General features: G+C 34.8%; 1 protein-coding gene across 4 annotated transcripts in view; it reads left to right on the top strand.

Moving 5' to 3' along the window:
- PCMTD1 (protein-L-isoaspartate (D-aspartate) O-methyltransferase domain containing 1) overlaps positions 1 to 21,040 on the top strand; it is a 55,225-nt gene that overhangs the window by 18,125 nt on the left and 16,060 nt on the right. For 3 of the 4 annotated variants that reach the window (XM_036769177.1, XM_036769183.1, XM_036769191.1), the window contains exons 2-3: positions 3,801 to 4,223; positions 12,246 to 12,348. In XM_036769177.1, the coding sequence (XP_036625072.1) occupies positions 3,917 to 4,223; positions 12,246 to 12,348 (410 nt within the window). In that variant the 5' untranslated portion in view covers positions 3,801 to 3,916. Of the gene's footprint in view, positions 1 to 3,800; positions 4,224 to 12,245; positions 12,349 to 18,334; positions 18,525 to 21,040 lie in introns of those variants that run through there. The other variant, XM_036769198.1, reaches the window with a different exon arrangement.

Genomic DNA, 21,040 nt, shown 5'->3' with positions numbered 1-21,040 from the left:
AAATTTTTTTTTAAATTTTTTTAAGAATCTGCTTTTAAAACTTTGAGTTCCAAATTCTCTCCCCTCTTTCCTTCCCACCCACCCTCCCTAGAAAGGGAAGCAATTCCACATAGGTCGTACACGTATCATTATGCAAAACACTTCCACAATGCTCCTGTTGTGAAAGGCTAAGTATATTTTCTTCCATCCTATCGTGTCCCCTTTTATTCAGTTTTCTCCCTTGACTCTGCTCCTTTTCAAATGTGTTTGCTTTTGATTACCTCATCCCCCATCTGCCCTCCCTTCTATCATCCCTCCTTTTTTTATCCCCTTCCCCTTACTTTCCTGTGGAGTAAGATACCCAATTGAGTGTGTATGTTATTCCCTCCTCAAGTTGAATCTGATGACAGTAAGATTCGCTAATTGCCCCTTGCCCCCTCTTCCCTTCCAACAGAACTGCTTTTTCTTGCCACTTTTATGTAAGATAATTTACCCCATTTTATCTCTCCCTTTCTCCCTCTCTCAATATATTCCTCGCTCACCCCTTAAATTTATTTCATTTTTTTTAGATATCATCCCTTCATATTCAACTCATCCTGTGCCCTCTGTCTGTATTCCCTTCAACTCCCCTAATACTGAGAAAGGTCTCCTGAATTACACACATCATCTTTCCATGTAGGAATGTAAACATAACAGTTCAACTTTAGTAAGTCCTGTGTGAATTCTCTTTCTTGTTTACCTTTTCATGCTTCTCTTGATTCTTGTATTTGAAAGTCAGATTTTCTATTCAGCTCTGGTCTTTTCATTGAGAAAGCTTGAAAGTCCTATATTTTATTGAAAATCCATATTTTGCCTTGGAGCATGATACTCAGCTTTGCTGGGTAGGTGATTCTTGGTTTTAATCCTAGCTCCTTTGACCTCTGGAATATCATATTCCAAGCCCTTTGATCCCTTAATGTAGAAGCTGCTAGATCTTGTGTTATTCTGATTATGTTTCCACAATATTCAAATTGTTTCTTTCTGGCTGCTTGCAGTATTTTCTCCTTGACCTGGGAGCCCTGGAATTTGGAATCAATATTCCTAGGAGTTTTCTTTTTGGGATCTTTTTGAGGAGGTGATCGGTGGATTCTTTCAATTTCTATTTTACCCTCTGGTTCTAGAATATCAGGGCAATTTTCCTTGATAATTTCTTGAAAGATGCTGTCTAGGCTCTTTTTTTGATCATGGCTTTCAGGTAGTTCAATAATTTTTAAATGATCTCCCCTGGATCTATTCTCTAGATCAGTGGTTTTTCCAATGAGATATTTCAGATTGTCTTCCATTTTTTCATTCCTGTGGTTCTGTTTTATAATATCTTGATTTCTCATAAAGTCACTAGCCTCCACTTGCTCCAGTCTAATTTTTAAGGTGGTATTTTCTTCAGTGGTCATTTGGACCTCCTTTTCCATTTGGCTAATTCTGCCTTTCAAGGCATTCTTCTCATTGGCTTTTTGGAGCTCTTTTGCCATTTGATTTAGTCTATTCTTCGGTATTTTTTGGGTCTCCTTTAGCTAGTCATTGACTTATTTTTCATGGTTTTCTTGCATCACTCATTTCTCTTCCCAGTTTTTCCTCTACTTCTCTTACTTGCTTTTCCAAATCCTTTTTGAACTCTTCCATGGTCTGAGCCCAATTCATATCTTTCTTGGAGGCTTTTGATGTAGTCTCTTTGACTTTGTTGACTTCTTCTGGCTGTATGATTTGATCATCTTATCTTCTTTGTCACCAAAAAAGAAATCTAGAGTTTGAGTTTGAATCTGAGTTCATTTTCACTGCCTGTTTATGTTCCCAGCTAACTACTTGACCCTTGAGCTTTTTGTCAGGATATGACTGCTTGTAGAGTAGAGAGTACTTTGTCCCAAGCTTTAGGGTCCAAGCACTGCTGTTTTCAGAGCTACTTCTACTCCACCATCACCCCAGGCTCTGTCACAGCAGCGCTCCTCTTCCCCCGAGAACCGCCAACCAGGACCACAATTCAGATCCAAGCAGGGCACAGCAAGAGAATCTGCCTTTGTGCCCATAAAGCACTCCTTGCATTCCCGCTCTGATCTGCTGCTAGATTCCTCCATCATGTGAGCCAGGGACTTGGGAAGTCGCTGATACTGGCACTCTGGAGGCAGCCTCAGGAGCTTCCTGTTGCTGCTACCACCATGGCTGCATGACCTCCTTCATCCCCAGAGCTGGTAGCTAGACCCCACTGAACGCGATCCCGCAGTTTCCCCCTAATCTGCTCTTTGGCATTTGTGGGTTGAGAAGTCTGGTAACTGCCACAGCTCACTGTTTCATGGCCCCAAGGCCTCTTCTAGCTGGCTGACTCCGGGTCTGGTCTGTCTCAGCACAGCCCATACTGGGCTGCCCTCCGCTCTCAGCACTGTGTAATAGACCCTTCCCCTTGACCATCCAGGCTTCCTGGGCTGGAGATCTGTTTCCTTCTGCTATTTCGTGGGTTCCTCAGCTCTAGAATTTGTTCAGAGCCATTTTTTACAGGTGTTTGGAGGGATTTTGGGGGGAGCTTAAACAAGTCCCTGCTTTCCTGCCACCATCTTGGCTCTGCTCCCCTGCTATTTTAGCTTTACTGGTTATTTCTGTGCCTCTATCATTTAATCCAGTTAATGAGCATTTATAAACGCAGGGATGTATAGTAAATGCTGTGGGGTGTTGAAAGCAACTAGAAGACATTGTCTCTCTTTTCCAAGAACAGTATGGTCTAGTTAAAAGACAAAACAAACTTAGTATGAATAATGCTCAAGTATTAACTAATTCAAACTAATGGAGTAAGTGGGTTTTAAAGTAGGGTATGCTTTTTTTGGAGAGTCTTGAATTGATTCTTGAAGGAGAAAATGAGTAATAACTGGAGGGAAAGGACAGTCTAGGTGAGAACATACCTAAGAAAAATGTAGGAATTGGAATTACTCTCCTTTCTGAATGACCACAAAAAGAAGAAAAAATAGAATTGTGTAATAACAAATATGGAAGAGAAGGAATGGGGAGAAGGACTTGGTGTGCTAATTAAGATTCAATCTAATATTATAGGAAGACTGTAGTCTGGAGAATGAGATGATACCAGTTGTATATCAGAAAAAATACTCTGTGTGCAGGAATGACTGAAATAAGGAGAGACTAGAATATATCTCAGATACATCAACATATCTTTTGATTTTTTAATGTTTTTTTGTTCTGATTGTTTAAAAATAAAGTTTATTTTTTGGCTATTTTATTTCTTCCCCTCTCAGTAGATGCTACCCTTGGAAATTATTTTAAAAAGGAAAATCGGTATGTGGAATATAATTATCAAAATCCATGCTCATCCAATACTACTTAACTACTCTTAACAATTTTATTCTTTAGGTGACAATTGGGCTTTTCCCCTCCTCCTAAAGTTGCTAACATTTTTGGTGTTAAGTAAACGTTATAACATAAATGATTAATGGATTTTTTCCTCTATTGTGCAAAATATTAGTTATTAGATTTGAGTTTTGTCACAAGGTTTAGTCATCCTGAACATTGCTAAATTGAAAGTTGTAGTTACTATGAAGCTGATTTTGTACTTGGTTTTCAATACTTTCCTCAGCGAACTCTGTTTATAACATTGTAATGGTTTTGTGATCTGTTGTGTATTTTTAAAAGTATGTTGAAATCTATTGTAAAACTGAGGTTTAGTTTCAATTAGGCTGAAAATATATCAAATAAATATTCCTATTTTTAAATGAGAGTGATTTTCGTTTTAAGTAGTTTTTTCTGTTCACTGATTAATCAAATCTCTTCATTTTTTCTTTTTCCAGGATTAACTCTGAGATTTAATGCTTTTTTGAAAGAAACAATCAAGTTCCTTTACATAGACTCTTTGGACATATTCTGCTAATGTTTTGCAAATTACTGATTTAATTTGAATATCATCATGGGAGGAGCTGTCAGTGCTGGGGAAGACAATGATGATTTAATTGACAACTTAAAAGAAGCTCACTACATTCGTACTGAAAGAGTGGAGCAAGCATTCAGAGCTATTGATCGAGGAGATTACTATTTGGAAGGCTACAGGGACAGTGCTTATAAAGACTTAGCTTGGAAGCATGGAAACATTCATTTATCAGCACCTTGTATTTATTCTGAAGTAATGGAGGCATTGAAACTTCAACCAGGGTTGTCTTTTCTTAACCTGGGAAGTGGAACCGGATATTTGAGTACAATGGTGGGCTTAATTTTAGGTAATTTCATTTTTGAGAAATTTTAAATTATAGGCAATCTCCCTAAAAAGCTTGAATTGTATTAAAATGTGTATGTTAATAATTGTGTATTATATATGATATTGTATGTATATTATATAGTCATTCAATGCTATGCATATAAGATAACATTTTCAAGGTGAAATATAAAATAACCTTCATATCTCTCTTGCTTCTAGTCAGCAAGCTAGTTGTACCAAGCAGATGCCACTTGCTATCTGAAATTTATGTTAAAAGCTAGGGAGTATAACTGGAATCCAGCCAAATCAGGATTACATTATAGTCCTTTTTTGGGGGGAGTGGGGATCCTTACTGTGGATCTGAGAAATTTGAGGAGTAAAATGGAGAAACAAATTCTTTCCTGACCTTTTCTCACTATTGTGGCATTATTCACTTTTTGTTATTGGAGAGACACAAGTAAGGTCGAGATAGAGAAGGCGAAAATTATGATTTTACAGAGATGGAAGGAAATTAGGATTATGGGATACAATTAGGGTAATGGAAAATCAAAATGTATGGTTTATGGGTATGAAAATGTGATAAATAGCTTCCTACCATAATACAAGGTAAGGCTTTATTAAGAAATGTTTGCAATAACCACAGAAAGTAATGTTTTTGTTGTAGAAGATCACCTTATTAGGCATTTTTTTCTTTTTTTGGTGACTTTTCTAGCTTTGAGAAAATCTTGGGTGTAAAGTTACCTACTATCAAATCAGATAGTGTATGTAGAGCACTTTGCAGCCCTTAAATTGCTATGTAAATGTTACCAATATTCTTGATAAGCTGCCTAGATAAGTGTATCTATGTATATGCATGTATTTTAGTAACATTTGAATGTAGTTCTGTATTGCCATTTTTCAAGTACTGTCACTCTTATCCTTTGTGTTGTTGATATAAGGCAGTTGAATAAAAAAAAAAACTAGCTCAGTGAAGGTCAGCATAAGAATAGATGTGAGGCTAGTATCCAGTGGGAATCATTTATAGCAACTGGGCCATTTGAATCTTGGGGTAAGTGGGTGTTTGTTACCCTTTGGTTTGGAAGAGGTTTTTTCATGTCCATACAACTTTCCTTTATATCACAGAGATTCTTAACTTTTTCACCTGGAAGTTCCATGATTTTGGGATTTGCAAAAAGCTTCCTTTCATTTTGCATAGCATCTTAGGAGGACACATTAAATACATATCAAGGGTTTGCTGGAAAGAAAGTTTTAATAATAATGATGATGATTGTACCTAGCATTTTATAATTCTTTAAGGTTTGCAAAGCACTTTACATGTCTCAATTGATCTTCACATAGTAAAGTAGGGAGCTAGGTGCTATTTATTGTCCAGTTTGCCCAGGGTCCATACAACTAATGTCTGAGGTTAGATTGAATCAAGGTCTTTCTTCAGGTGTTGTGCGCTGTCCACTGGAAACAGCTTCCAGTGGATAGAGGTCATCTTGTCCAGTGGTTTAAACTCAAATAGAAACAAGGATTCACTAAAGTTTACATAAGGATCCCTGCGGGATTATATTAACTTAGAAAACCCACATATTAACAGTATCTGTTTTATATTTTAACTTATTTTGTTAAGTTTTCCAATTACATTTTAATTTAGGGGTGCACTCCAGAGCATTGCCAGTAGGCCGTTTTGTTACTTGATCTAGTGAAAACCTTTTTTAATAGATGAGAAAACTGAGTTCCACAGGTTTAATGACTTTGCCCAAGGTTATATAGTTAAGTAAATATTAGATAAGGGTTCAGACCTAGGTCCTCTGACTCGTGAATCAGCTTAATTTATTGGAGTCCTTTTGACTTCGGGATGATGTAAGCTTTTTCTCAGTCATACAGGCTCCATTAACTAGCCAGATGAGGTCAGCAGCACTATTTTCAGTATGACACTACCTTGTGCCATCTACTGGGGATCTAGTTCTCAACCAAATCCTGTTACCTCCAAATGCAACAACTCTTGTCTGTCTTTGGGCTCAGACATAGTAGCAAACCATCAGAACACATCCACACAAATGGTTACTGAATCAAAAGACAGTAGATGTTATCCTCTGGAAATGGGGCTTTTAGTTGTGTTCATTTTGTCCATAAAACCAAAGACTACCTTATTTCTGCCTGAGAAATACCTCAACCAGGATTGATTTAGCCTCAGCAGATTTTTGTTTCAGTGGTACTTTTTCTGTTCTAACATATAAAATTAATTGAAAAATCTGTAACTTGTGAAAAAGAGTCAACTGTATACATGACATAGTGTCCAAATAAGGTAATGTATTTTTAAGCTGCCTTAATAGAGCAGTGAGGGAAGTGATATGTCCCTGTACTCTGCCTTGGTCAGTCAAAATCCAAAATAAATCCCATGTTTTAGTTAGGACACTGACAGAATATATCCGAAGAAGGGAAACTAGACTGGTGAGAGATCTGGAGATATGAGCATTCCTTGAAGGAATTGGAGGTGTTTAGCAGAAAGGAAGGGAGACATAATAGGCACATGATGACTATCTTCAGGTACTTGAAAGGCTATCATGTGGAAGTGGGACTAGACTAGACTTGATAACATTTTTGTTTTCATGACATCTCTTGCATCCCTCCACTTCATTCACATAACAATTATTTTGGTTCAGGCCATTCTTATTTCTTATGAGTTCCCTACTGCTTCTGAAATTCTGTCATTGTCTTCCCAAGAAAACCAGTTCCTATTTTCAGCAAAAAAGGGATTTTTGTTTTGTTTTTTAAACAAGACCTTGTAAAACCTAAATAATTCATAAAATCTAAGAGGCAGCATGTTGTAGTTCAAGAGCATTAAACTTGGAGTCAGAAGACCTCCTTAGGATCTTTATAACACTGGACAAGTCACTTCATTTCTCTTTGCTTCCTCATCTGCAGCCAGATGGCGCAGTGGATCTGGACCTGGAGTTAGGAAGACCTAAGTTCAAATGTGGCCTCAGATATTTATTACTTGTGTGTGAGAGACCTCTGTCTCAGTTTTCTCAACTGTAAAATGGGGTTAATAATAGTACCTACCTCCCAGGATGATTGTGTGGATAAAACGAGATATTTGTAAAGTACTTAAACCTTAAAGTTCTTTATAAATGCTAGCTATTGCTATTATAGAAGAATCAGAAAGGCTCTGGATAATAGGCCCATGCTAGCCAAAATGAGAAAATAATTACATATCTAGCTTTTACCCACTAACCCTGAGTGTCCCATAGGGCTTTTATCTGGGGCCCTTTTTTCTTCTTCCTTCCTAATATCCTACTTGCTTACTCATCAGCTCCACTTATTACCTTCATGTAGAGGATTCTCAGATTGATAGTATTATTATATTATTATAAACCTAACATCTCCTGAGTTATAGTCTAGCATCACTAAGTGCCTTTTGGACATCTCGAATTAGATTGCCTGTGAGGCATCACAAACTCAAGTTTTCTCTAACAGAAGTCATTACTTTCTCTTAACTTTTCTGTTACTGTGGGGGGGGGGGGGCGCTCCCATCATAGTCTTACTCATTCTTCTCAGTCTTACTACATTTATTCCATTTATCATTCTCTTGTCATCTTGGAGTATCTGTTTTCACATACTTCTCTCCTTTATAAACTCTTCTCTAAAACTATTCTTATCATGTCACAGTTGGACTGTTTGTATGTGGAGTACCTGAAGATGGTCATCATGTGCCTATTATGTCTCCCTTCCTTCCTGCTGAACACCTCCAATTCCTTTAAGGAATCCTCATATCTCTAGACAATAATTATTTGTCTTCTAGTTGATATCCTTACATCAAATTTTTCCTTTTTTTGTGGTCAACTGAGCTGCCCAAGTGATTTTCCTAAAAAGCGTGGGTCTAACAATGTCACCCTCAATACTCATTAAACTCCAGTGACTTTATTACCTCCAAGATCAAAGATAAACTCTGGCATTTAAAATCTTCTACAACTTGGCCACTTCCTTTCTATAGTATTCTTTTACTTCATTGTCTTTCACACACAGTATATAAACCAGGCTCCTTATGTTTATCATATGTGACACTTAAGGGTCTCTGTTACTTGTCCTTTTACTTGCTGTACCTCGTGTCTCAAAACAAATGCTCTCTCTCTCAAGGCTTCTTTGGTTTCCTTCATAACTGAATTCAGTCCCACCATCTGTTGGAGGCTTTTCCTATCACACACACACAGACCCCCATACAGCTTTAAAATGTTTTGCATGTTGTCTTCCCCTACTAGAATGTGAGCTCCTGGACTAGACTAGGCTTTTACGTTTCCTTGTATCCCCAGAACTTAGCAGAGTTTCTCATGCACATTAAATAACTTCGGAGGGCAGTTTTTTCAATTGTAAATGAGTGGGGTTGGTCTAGATGATCTCTAAAGTTCTTTAAGCTGTGACTTTTATAATTATAATTTATGAAGGTGATATATATTTAATAAAATTAAATGATATATATAAGCATAACATGGCCTACCTAGCCATTTTGGTGGCATACCACATGTAATATTAAAAATCCTCAATATGCCCATGAGGAAAGCAGTGTTTAATTGGTGACTTAAATTTTTGAATTGAGGTCTTCATTTCCAGGAATAAAGTGAAGGAGTTGAATTAGTTGGCCTCTTAACTTTTTCAGCTCTCTAGATCTAGGATCTTATGATTTACCTTAACTATTTTGCATGTGAATTCCATTTTAGAAGAAACCTTAGTATGCTGGCAACATTTTAATATTTATATATAAATAATTTACTAATATAGTTAATTATATTTTAATATAATTGCAAAAAATAAATATAAAAAAGTTCTTATTTGGTTTAATTTAGATTCTCAATATAGTAGGTTAATCATTACTAAAATTGACAATTTTAATTCTGTGGAATTTTAATAACTTACTAATTAACTTTATTTGATGAAATATTCATTAATATTAACCTTATGTATATAATGTTAAAGAGCCATGTTAAATTTTTTTTAATGAGGAAAATTTCTTAATTCCAGTCATTTTAAATATTGGACTGAATTTTGCCTTCAGTATTCTGAATCAGTGCAGGATCTAAATAAAGATTGAATTTAAATAATACATTGTCAAAGCCCTCAGAAAAATGGAGCTAAATTTTGTGTTATCTTATAGCCTTAAGATCCATCTCTAAACTGAAGTAGAACAGTGTATGCTGTATGCTTTGTTTCTTTTGATAACAAACTTTTCTAATTATAACTTAGCTGTAGTAAAAGGGGTATTAGTGACATTACATCATACTGGACAGATAGTTGTAATATTAGCTGTCAGATAAAGAACCAACAAATTAGGCAGCAGAAAATGCCAAAAGAATTAAATTAAAACCCTTGGAAATTGTATTAGAATCAGAAAAGGAACAATTGGTAGCGAAAAATTGACATAGTAAAAGTAGCTTGTTCTCTGTGGGTAGACTTAAGTTTTGGAATTTAGTCTAAGAAAGCACTAATAGATTATATAAATGGAATTAGAGACAAAGATGTTTCTATGAGATCTTAGTGACCATAAAGAAATAAAGTAAAAGTATATATGTTCAAGAATTAAAATATTTACCTTTGAGTTAGGCTTGAGCATAATTCCTGTTCACTTGTACTTGGATACTCCATAGACTCCTTGACACTGTTGAAATCATGGACCCTGTGAAATTTCAAATTTCTCTATTGTTCTTTATTGTTGAAGCTGCATGAGCAAGATAGTTTGCATTTAGAAACCTAGAGATGTGCTTATCAAGTTGATTTAAAATTCCTCACTCTTTGTATTTTTCCCTGTTTTTCAGTCTATACACTATTAATGTTTTCAGTTTTTCATTTGGAGGCAGCTTAATGGCTCAGCACATAGGCCTGGAGTCAGGAAAACCTGAGTTCAGATCCAGCCTCAGACACTCAGTATACATGGACAGCATTGGTATACTGTGGTCCGCAGGGTCATGAAGAGTGAGATATGACTGAACAACAAAAACTGAGATTATTTGCAGTACTGTTCTTGAAGACTTAGATATTGTTCTATCCGTTTATCAAGTTGTCAGGTTTACGAATCATTTTTATGAGGTTTTGTTTTCTCTTTTTGCCATCAGATATTTTTAATCTTCTTGATCATATTCTTTTGGCTTGTGTCATATTGTTAAGTCATTCAGTCATGTCCAGCCCCTGTGAATCATAGCGCACCAATACTGTCCATGGAGTTTTCTTGGCAAAGATACTTTGTGATCTGCCATCTCCTTCTCCAGTGGATTAAGGCAAACAGGTTAAATGACTTGGATCACACAGCTAGTGAATGTCTGAGGCTGCATTTGAATTCAGGTCTTCCCAACTCCAGGCCCAGTGCTTTATATACTGAGTCACATAATTGCCCATTTTCAAGGCTACGTGGGAATATAAGTAATTTTATCTACTTCTGTTTAGGCAGAACCATAAAAGAGAGCCTATTTTCAGGAACAGATGAAGGTCCCACTTGATATAAAACTAAATGAGAAAGTTCTTATAGAAATCCTGCCTGCTTTAGGTGCAAGATGTTTAGGATAACACGTGCATTCCAGCTTTAAAGAAAATTAGTGTCTTTTTCTTTATTGCTTTGCATTCTATAGCAACTTCTAAATGAAAGGAAATATTTCATATGTGTTCCTAGGTTAAAAAACATTAAGGGATGGGGGTCTTTTAGGTTCCTACAACATTATTTGAGGGGTGTGTGAGATGAAGTTAAGAAGATGAGATAAGTTTTTCTAAAAATTTTTAGTTGAGAACATGGAATTTCAAAGATAAAAGGATTTGCAAATTAGAGAAATTCTTACAGCAATAATTCTAGGAATAAAAACAAGTTATTCTTTATCACAAGGGAAAGGTTCAATCTATAGGGAAGAATGAATAATAAAAAAAAAACAAACCAGAAATGACTTGGTGCAGAAGACAAAAGGAATTAGTAGAGTATCAGAATAATAATTAGATGAGGTTGTTAAGGATCCATTTAAACATGAGACTACATGAGTGTTCCTAGGAAACAACCCTATTCTACTAGAGTTCAGGGGGAGCCATCCAAGGGGTGGGAAGAAGCCTGATCAGACTGTTTCCTGGGACCAGAAGCTGCTTTCCCACGTTCTTATTTCTTAATAACTTAAGCAGTACTTATATGTGCATATCGAAGGGCAGTGAAGAGATTAAATTCTCTCCAAAGAAAATAAGAACAACATAAAACCATTCATTCTGCAAATATTTACTAAACATCTATATGATATCAACTTTGGGAGGAAAAAAGTTCTATAAAATTTTGTTTTTTATTCTCTATGGTACTGTTTTTTATTCAGTAGGAGTTAATTGTGTGGTAAGTGAGATGGTCAAGAACAACTCTAATACAAGGTAATATGCCAGTGCCTCATAATTCAGATATTGAAAGGATCACTAAGATAGGATGGTCAGGGAACAGCTCACAGAGGGAAGATGTGAAATTTCGTGTGCACATGGTCTTTTTCTGATTATAACCTGAAACTAAAATGTTGGTCTCGTGCACTTATACTTTAGAAAATCAGGGCAAATTTTTGGTAATACTTCTCTGTGTTCTCTGTGTATGACTTGAGTCCATAGGTATTAAAAGTAAGCAAATTAGAGCAAATGGTAAAAGTACAAAATTCTTATATCCTAGCTTTAGGACTAGAGTTCCCTGCTAGATTTTAACTTTGTTAAGAATGAATGGGATGGATGACCACTTTTGATGGAAGATTGTATACTTTTCCCCCTCTTCTATTCCTAAGAGACATTCATTCATTCTAACATGTAATAAGATGTTACCATGTGCAAAGCACTATTAGGTGCTAGGAGTACAAAGCTAAATGTGATATAGGCCCTGCTCTTAGAAAGCTTATGTAAAGGCAGAAAATAATATTCATCTGTTGGAGCTAGATTCCAATATATTTGAATTCCTGTTTCCAAGGCTCTTTTGAGATATGTAAATGAGCATGGATTGTAAAAAGGGGCTATAAAAGGGCGTATCATCATCATTATTATTTTCATAAAAACGCTGCTGCTACGATTGCAGGTCCTTTTGGAATAAATCATGGAATTGAGCTTCACTCAGATGTGGTGGAATATGCCAAGGAAAAACTCGAGAGCTTCATCAAATATAGTGATAGCTTTGATAAGTAAGTATTGAAATCTGCAGCATTTATTTGGAAGCCACAAACGTAAATTACTTCTTTACATTGATTTATCTATTAAAAACAGTTTTGGTACTGCTCCATACTTATAAGTTGTAACTGCTGTTGAAACTCTCTGAGGTGCTTGAGCTCAAATACGCTGTGCATTAACAATGAGAGAAAATAATGCTTTTGACTTGGTAAGACCATTTTCGCAGTTGTGAAAATTCATTAGTGTTGTAAATACACCATATTTAGATAAAAATATGTTTAAAACTCAGTTTTCCATTTCACATAAGGATCACACCATTATCTTAGGTGGATTTGTGACTTGAATTGGGGCTGGAGCCTAGGATTCTATCCTAATCAAGTGACTTAACTTGATAACTTGCCTTTTTTTCTTTGATAATAAAGCTAGGCTATTACTACGTATGCATGAGCTGCTTACTTTTGGAGAATAGGTGACATAATTTGTTTAAATGTTTCTGGAGAATAGTTGATGTGGTAATGATGTGTTTTCTTTGTTCCCCATCATCATAAGCATTATTGTAGGTCCTCCTAACTTATGAGCAAGTTATTAAAAAATTCTTTAGTTTGTTGCTTGTTGGGAACACAACATATTGTGTTATGCAATATTGTTTAACCATCATAGATATAAAATATAGTGGAAATAATACTTTAGAATCTAATTACCATCTTTAATGATGTTTTTGTGAGAAATACATTCAGAATTCAGTTCTGGCTCGGAGGTGGCCCTCCATCAAAACAGGAGCTAGACTTAAGGATGAAGAATAATGAAAAAAGTAAAAGGTTCTAGGTCTGGGTAGTAAAGAGGGAAGAAAGATAGGACTGGTCTCCACCACTCCCTTTCCTTTTTTTCTGGACAACTAGATGAGGCAGCATCCCTAGTAGCACCACAGTGTAGGCATGATGAGATTAAACATTTATCCCACTTCCCCTTTTACATTGCTGACTATAACTGACTTACTGTGGTAGGACAAAGGGAGTGTGACAGGAGGGAAGAAAAAGAATGTATATAAGAGAGCTTTTCTTCTGTTTCATCCTTTCTTCCTGTCCTGTCCAGAGAGTGGCAATTTTTAATACCTAAGAGAGGGAAATCTCTAAGGATAAAGGGGAATTCTTTCAGCTATTGAGCTGAGATGGCTATTTGCACATCAGTTTAAGAATGCCAGGTGTACTGTTTTCTAATTCCATGAATTCGGAGCCCCAATTTGCTAAAAATCTTCTAGTGACATTTATATATCTGCCTCCAGTAGGTGTGATTAACCAAGATAAGTTGATAATATGTATGAAAATAATACCTCAATATTTTTCATTTGTCATTTTTTAAAAAAGCAGTTTCTATAAAAATAAAATACAAAAATAATGTATCTTTGTTTTCATTCTGAGTAGTACATACTGTTTTATACATCCCAGTGACAATATGATTTTTAAAAATTACATTATGAGATAATTTTCCCAATTGTAAGAGGACTTCATAATCCACCTTAATAATGCAAAGCAGAACAGGACCTAGGATGTAAATTGAACAGTACAGCATCCTCCTATACAAGGTTTTTATGGAAACTCAGACCGTTCCATCAAGTGGCAATAACCCTGTCTTTCTTGATCATCAAAATTTTAAAAAAAAGTAATGCATAAAATAGACTTTAGGTTATATTGTTGCTTTTTTAAAAAATGCATTTCCATTTGATTTTTCAAACTTTAAGTTAGCAATGCATGTTTGACTCAAAATGAAAATTATCAACTTTCCTCCACTTTGAGTTTTATGTATTTTTAAGGTAAAATGGAGCAGATACAAAATACATTTGGCTGTGAGATTTAAACATTTCTTGGAATTTTTGTTTGTGAATATTTTACATTAAAAGATTTTTAGATAACATTACAGGCTGTAGTGTAATTCTTAAGTACTGCAGTTTATTTTGAAACAATGAATTCAATGTTATCTTTGAATAAACTATGGAAGAGTTAAGTTAAATGTTTATGAAATTTGTTAACTTTTAGAATTCACGGTATTATCCTAAAATATAAATTATAGTGTTCTTGAAGCTTAACAGAAATAATCACCTTCCATAAGGTGACTGGCTTTTTTAACCATTTAGTAGGTCTAGGAGTATGTTCCTTTTTTTTTTTTTGTTAATAACAACAATAGTTGGGATTAATTCTGTTTAACATTAAATGACTAATTATATTGAGATCTTTTCAAGGACATTTTGGGATAGAAGAGGTTCATAATCTATAAAATAGAAGTAATATTAGAGATAATACATACACAGGAGTAAGCTACAGAAAGGGTAACTACCTTTATTTTCTGGTTTTCTAATATGCTTAGGAGGGAAAATCTTTATATAAAACGTTCTTCCCTTTATCTTTATGTTCCTACAAGCCAAGCTGAAGCTATATATTTCAGCATTTACATTACGTATTGAGATATAGACACTAGCATGCATATTTTACTTGATTGAAGATAAAGGAGCTCAAGAAGGAAAACAGCCCAGCACCTAGTGTTCTTGGTATGATGATCAGGAACTGAATGGATAGTTGAACATCAATGAGGCTTTTTAGATTGTTCCGCTAGTTAAGTTGTGTGGGTGTGTGTGTGTGTATATGTGTGTGTGTGTAGATATAATATATTTCCTTAAAGATATATATATATAATATATATATATATATATAGTATATATATATATATAGTAGATATATAAATATATTATATTTCCTTAATAGACTGTAAGCTTCTTGAGGGTAGGGACATTTTGATTTCTTTTTAAACCCAAAGCCTACCACATGCTAGATGCTTAATACATGCTTGTTGACTGATTGAACAGAACCCCCAAATTTTAGTTTCAATAAAACTTTACACATGAGTTAAAATAAAAACTAACTGTACAAATAGCGAATGCAGGAGGGGAGATTGGCTAGTCAGTAATTCTTGTGGGAAATTATCTGGGAGTTTTAATGGACTATAAGTTCGATCTGAGTCAGTAGAGCAGTTTGGCAGCCAGAAAACCTAACAATATTTTAGACTACTTTATCTAGATAATGGGGTTCTCTATCTGGGGTCTATGAACGTGGTTTAATTCATACATATATATGTGTGCATATATGTGTGTAATATTTGTAATTGATTTCCTTTTTAATTCTATGTATTTTATGGATTTAAAAGTATTCTGAGGGAAGGGATCTATAGGTTTCACCAGACTGCCAAAGAGTCTAGGTCTATGCTGCAAAAAAAAGTCCATTATAAGTCTGTAGTGAGGGAGGCAGTGATAATCCCACTGTATTCTGTCCTGGCCAGACCACCTCTATGCCCAATTTTGGGTACCAAATTTTAGGAAAAACATGGATAAAAAGCACTAGGGCCAACCAAGGATGGCACAACCAAGATAATTAGAGGACTGGATAAATTTGTTGTTGTTTTTTTTTATGCTGGGAATTGAAAAAACTAGGGCTTGAAGAAGAGAAGACTAAGGAGGTGATATAATAGTTATTTACAAGTCTTTGAAGTTCTACCAACTGGAAGAGGGTGTAGGCTTGTTCTGACTGGCAGAAGTTAGTAGTAGGAACAGTGGCAAAGAATTACCTCTTCTGTTAGGCATTTATAATATGAAATAAGCTGTAGTATCTATGTACACACAGCTTATTTGGACATATTTTATTTTCCTAAGTAGAATTAGATAGAATTTGTGTACTATTAGGGTAAAATATGAAATCCTCTGCCTAGCATTTAAAACCTACCACATACATCACTCCTACTTTTCTAGTCTTAGTTCATATTATTCTCCATTTACTGTTTTCATTTAGATTGACTTGCTGTCTGTTATCCTTGGGATACATTCTATCGCCTGCCATTACGCCTTTTAAAAGTTAGATGGTCCTACATGTCTGGGATGTACTTAGTCTTCCTGAGCCTCAGAATCCCTATTTCCAAAGCACATTTCAAGTGCTGTTTCCTATAATATGCTTTTCTTGATCTATACTAGTGTTAATGCTCTCTCCTTAATATTAATCCTTTGAGTACTTTGTATTTCCTTATGTGTATATGCAGTATCCATGCAGTAGAATGTAAGCTCCTAAGGGCAAGGCTTGTTTAGTTTGTTTTGGCAACTCTGTCTACCACAGTGCTTTATATGTAGTAGTCTTCATAAATTTCATAAATGAGTTGAACTCATTTGACTGGATAGTAATTTGAGAAGGCGTGATAGACTGTCAGTATTGACTTGTATCTCAGAGTTTGTTGTATATAGCAGACTCTTAATGAGTTGATTGATTAATACATGTTTAAAAATATCACTTTAAAAAACTAACTGTTGCTCATGGGAAAAATTCATCCCTAAGATTCAGAAGAATTATTATTGTATAAAACTTTAGACTAGATTTTTTTTTTTCCAAGCAGAGGTTGAACTGATTTAAATGGTCTATGGTGAAAGCCTAGGAGTGAGGAAACCTGAGTAGGTCCTACCACTAAGATCTCTTTCCATCTTCAAAGTTCAGCAGTTATTACAATTAAAATATAGTTTGTACAACTTTGCACAGACTACCAATTCTGGCTTTAAATCTAAGATCCTGTGAATTTCAGGGGGAAAAAATACTTTGCAGGTGGGGGGAAGAGAAGAGTAGATATGGATGGAAATCAAGATGTATTAGCTTCAATTTCATTTCACTTTTTGCTTATAGTCCAGATTTGTTCAAAACTCCACAAAAGTTTTTTGTTTTGTTTTTGGGTGTTTTTTTTTTTTTTTTACCCAAATGAGTTTAATGAAATATTGGATTTGGCATTTGCTTTTGACTATCTCATCTTGTCTCATTGAGGTTTCTTTGTCTTTGTTCTGATGTATAATTTCATGATTCCTCATGTAAATCACAGCTGAACTCAATAAATAGTCTCAAGGAATTACCTTGACTATTGACAGGTTAATCAACTTGCCTGTGTTCACATGACTAGGTAATAGAGGACAGAGGCAAGACTTGAATTTAGCTTTTCCTTGGCTCCAAAGCTTTTCCTCTATTTACTAAGCTATGTTTGCTCTCATTTTTGGCTTAATAAATATATTTAATAAAGTATATTTATTACTCCATGTATTTGAGAATTACCTAAAATATACCAGGTTTTTTTGACCTAATAAATCCATATGACCACACATTTGGCTTTGGTTTTTAAAATGGAATAAATGCGGAAAAAATTATTATAAGCCCAGTTGCTTATCGGCAATCTCTAGCGAATGCTAGCATCAGCAATAAATACTCTTATTAGATTTCTGTGAAATATAAAATGAAATATTGAAAACTTGGTTTTGAAAAGCATTTAATATTTGAGTATAATCTTTGGAACAAAACTTTTAGCTTTAATTGGAAACATTTCAGTATATCTATGTACAGTATATATATATCTCAAAAACTTAATTGTGAATGTAATTGTCTAGAGGGTTGGAGGAGGGAGGTGAGAGGACAGTCAGATTTTCAGGGATCTTGTGTGAAAGGCATGCTTGTAAGTTTTTTTTTAAATTAAATATAATCTCTAGGGGAAAGTGAGCAGTTTTGTGCTGTGCTTAAGTGGAAAGGGGATCATCCCCTGAGAGCCAGGGTTGATGGAGGAAAATCAGTATTTATTTTTTCCCTTTATTTGTATTTTTCTATTACCTGTTGGTTGCAAGTTTCTCTGAAGGTATAGTGGTGTAAACGCTTTTGGACATTTAAGAATTTATCTGCTTCTATTTCCACCCTCAATTTTTGAAATTTTGCACTTTTATCAGAAGTGCCAAGTAGTTTTTCTTCCTCCAAATATATTAATTGATAAAATGTTTTAAGAGAAAATAGTTTAATAAATTAGTTAATGGGCTTTTGAAAAATAAATATATCCCAGATGTAATGACATATTTCTGTGGCACATTGTGAAATAGATGTGCAAAATGCCAGACCCCACTTCAACAGTATATTGAAGGGGAATGTTGTTTTTTCTACTCTTGGTCAGCTCCTAGACCTAGAATGTCCATCTAAGAGGGAAGCTGCAGGGCAAGGCTAGGTCACCCTGATCTCCTAGCAGCTTATCAAAAGAATTTTATGGGCAAGTTGGCAAGGTTCCCAGCTGTGAAAGAAATCACCTCTCCATCTCAAGATCAAGATATTACAACATTCACGTCCCAATGAAAACCACAGCAAAGGTAAGTTATCAAGATCCTAGTGTTATTTTTAGGAAAATATTTTTCCTGAAATTCTTAACGAAGTTATTTAAGTTATATATCATTTTCCATTTTCACTAAAGAAAATGCTAAGAGTTAACTTTAAATTTCAAAACATTTATTGAATGCCTAGTCTATGTAAGGCACTGTGCATATTTACTAGGAGATACAATTCCCCCCAAATCTTTCCTGCCTCAAGGAGCTTGCGAGATTACAAAATTAATCTAGAGAAATAAATACCAAGTTATTTCAAGAGGAAGAGAACACTAATAACTTGGGGAAATTGGGAAATACTACATGGAGGAGATGCTACCTGGATTGAGCCTTCACAGAAGCTAGGGAGCATGCATTCCAGGTATAGAGGAAAAAGACCAATGGGAATATATTGAGACTGGACTTTGAAAAGCATTTTCATTATATAATTGTAGTCATTAATTTTTTTCAAAACTATATTGTCAATAGATCACTATAAATAGAGTACATAATGGAACCTGTGGTTAATGCAAAATATTGCTGAACTATTTTCCTTTAGAATGGCTTGCCATAGCCCTCTGATTTTTAAAGATAAATTTGATTCCGGAGGATGTTAGCATTGTAGGGAAAAAAAGTTAATTGTCAAAATGTTTTTCCTTCAAAGACTAGAAGTTGTCATTTCATTTCACTTACATTTAAAAAAGGACTTGTTTCAACTTACATTTAGAGACTAAAACCTCAAACATTGCTGAAAAACATGAGGCCATAAGTAAAATTAGAACCATATGGAGTAATATCACTTTTAATTGTGTTGTTTCAGCCATGTCTGACTGTTCATGATCCAATATGGAGTCTTCTTGGCAAAGATACTGGAGTGGTTTGCCATTTTCTTCTCCAACTCATTTTACAGATGAGGAAATTGAGGCAAACTGGGTTAAGTGACTTGTCCAAGGTCACAGCTTAGTAAGTGTCTGAGGCTCTATTAGAACTCATGAAGATGAGTCTTCCTGATTCTAGAGTCTTTGCCAAGTCTTTTTTTTTTTTTGGACTTGTGTAGTTTCCTAGATCATATTGACTACTTGAAGTAGTTTAAGGCTTTCTAGTAACATCTATCTATCTATGTATACATATACACACACACAGAGGCATACATGTATGTAATTGGTATATGTAACATATGGTATGTATGTTTTATATGTATATCTGTGTTTCTTTAGGTATGATTTGGATATATTGATAATTAAGATTTCTTGAGAAATTCTCATCACAAACTTTTAAATATCACCCTCAGTCTAATTTTTATCAGTCTGTCTCCAGACTGTAAATTATCAAAAAGATTTCTCAAGCCATATGCTCATGCTTATTAATTCATGATGCCTAGTACAGTTGATATTCCATTGGCCTTCATGTACAAATCTGATACCAGTTCTGTAGTACTTCTGTTTTTCTGTTTACAATAATGGATTGATTTCAGCATTATAATGGATGGAAAATGTCCTTGTCATGTCCACATTATGGCTGATTAAATTAGTTATGGTAAGCCACCTAAGTAGTCTCTAGCACACAAAATAACATTGTCTAGAGAATAGTAAATATAGCCAGCACTAGCTCTTACTCAGAGAGTGAGACATTTGAGTACTCAAGTACTACCCAGTAGCTGTTACTATTGTGTTTTCAGGAGCTTATGAAAGGAAAAATTTTAGTTCTAGCACAATAATTTATTGTTGAATGAAGATATGAATAAGTATACTATGAAAGATAGTGTTATTTAATTTTTTCTATATCTTTGCTGTTAAAATCAAGTCCTTTTTGCTAACAGCTACACTATTACAAGTATACAGCTATACTACATATGTATATGGTGTGTGTGAATGTGTACACACATGTAAATTTAGCAGTTAGTCACTAGAGAAAAGAATAGTGTGTATAATTTCATGCACCCAGTGGACACCCAAAAAGCAAAAGACACCTACTTTTTACAGTCTTACCAAATGACACGTTGAGACATGTTTTGAAATAGGTATAGGACTGAAAGGAACCTTGAACAATCTGGTGGTGACCACTACATTTCATGCATGATGAAATTTCTATTCATAATAAATGAATAAACAAAAAGGAGTATGAGTTGATAGTGTAGTACTGTTATGTGAAAACAGGATACAGTGATACTTTGTTGTATTATAAGGATTATTATGTGTAAGAATCAGAAAGTATCTTCTTTAGATTTAGTTTTATGTTTGAAAGCTGACTGTTATCAAAATGTCAGGTACTTCTTTTCTCAAAATATATTAATTTTCATAAAAGTTTTAAGAGAATATAGTTTAATAAATTAGTATGTTTGAACATTTAGGATTGCAATTGCTTATGGAAGGGAAGGCTAAGGGAGGACTTAATAACCCTCTTAAGTATGTAAAGGATTTTACTTAGAGCTATATTACATGTGTTGTTCATGTCCCTGAAGAAAAACAATAAGAGAGATGCCTAAATTAAAGCAGGAGAGATTTCAGTTTGACCATAAGAAGAAC

The sequence above is a fragment of the Trichosurus vulpecula genome, chromosome 1, assembly GCF_011100635.1.
Source record: "Trichosurus vulpecula isolate mTriVul1 chromosome 1, mTriVul1.pri, whole genome shotgun sequence".
In the NCBI taxonomy this organism is placed as follows: Eukaryota; Metazoa; Chordata; class Mammalia; order Diprotodontia; family Phalangeridae; genus Trichosurus; species Trichosurus vulpecula.
Note: the sequence above shows the minus strand (reverse complement) of the source record. Positions and strands in the feature narration are given on the sequence as shown.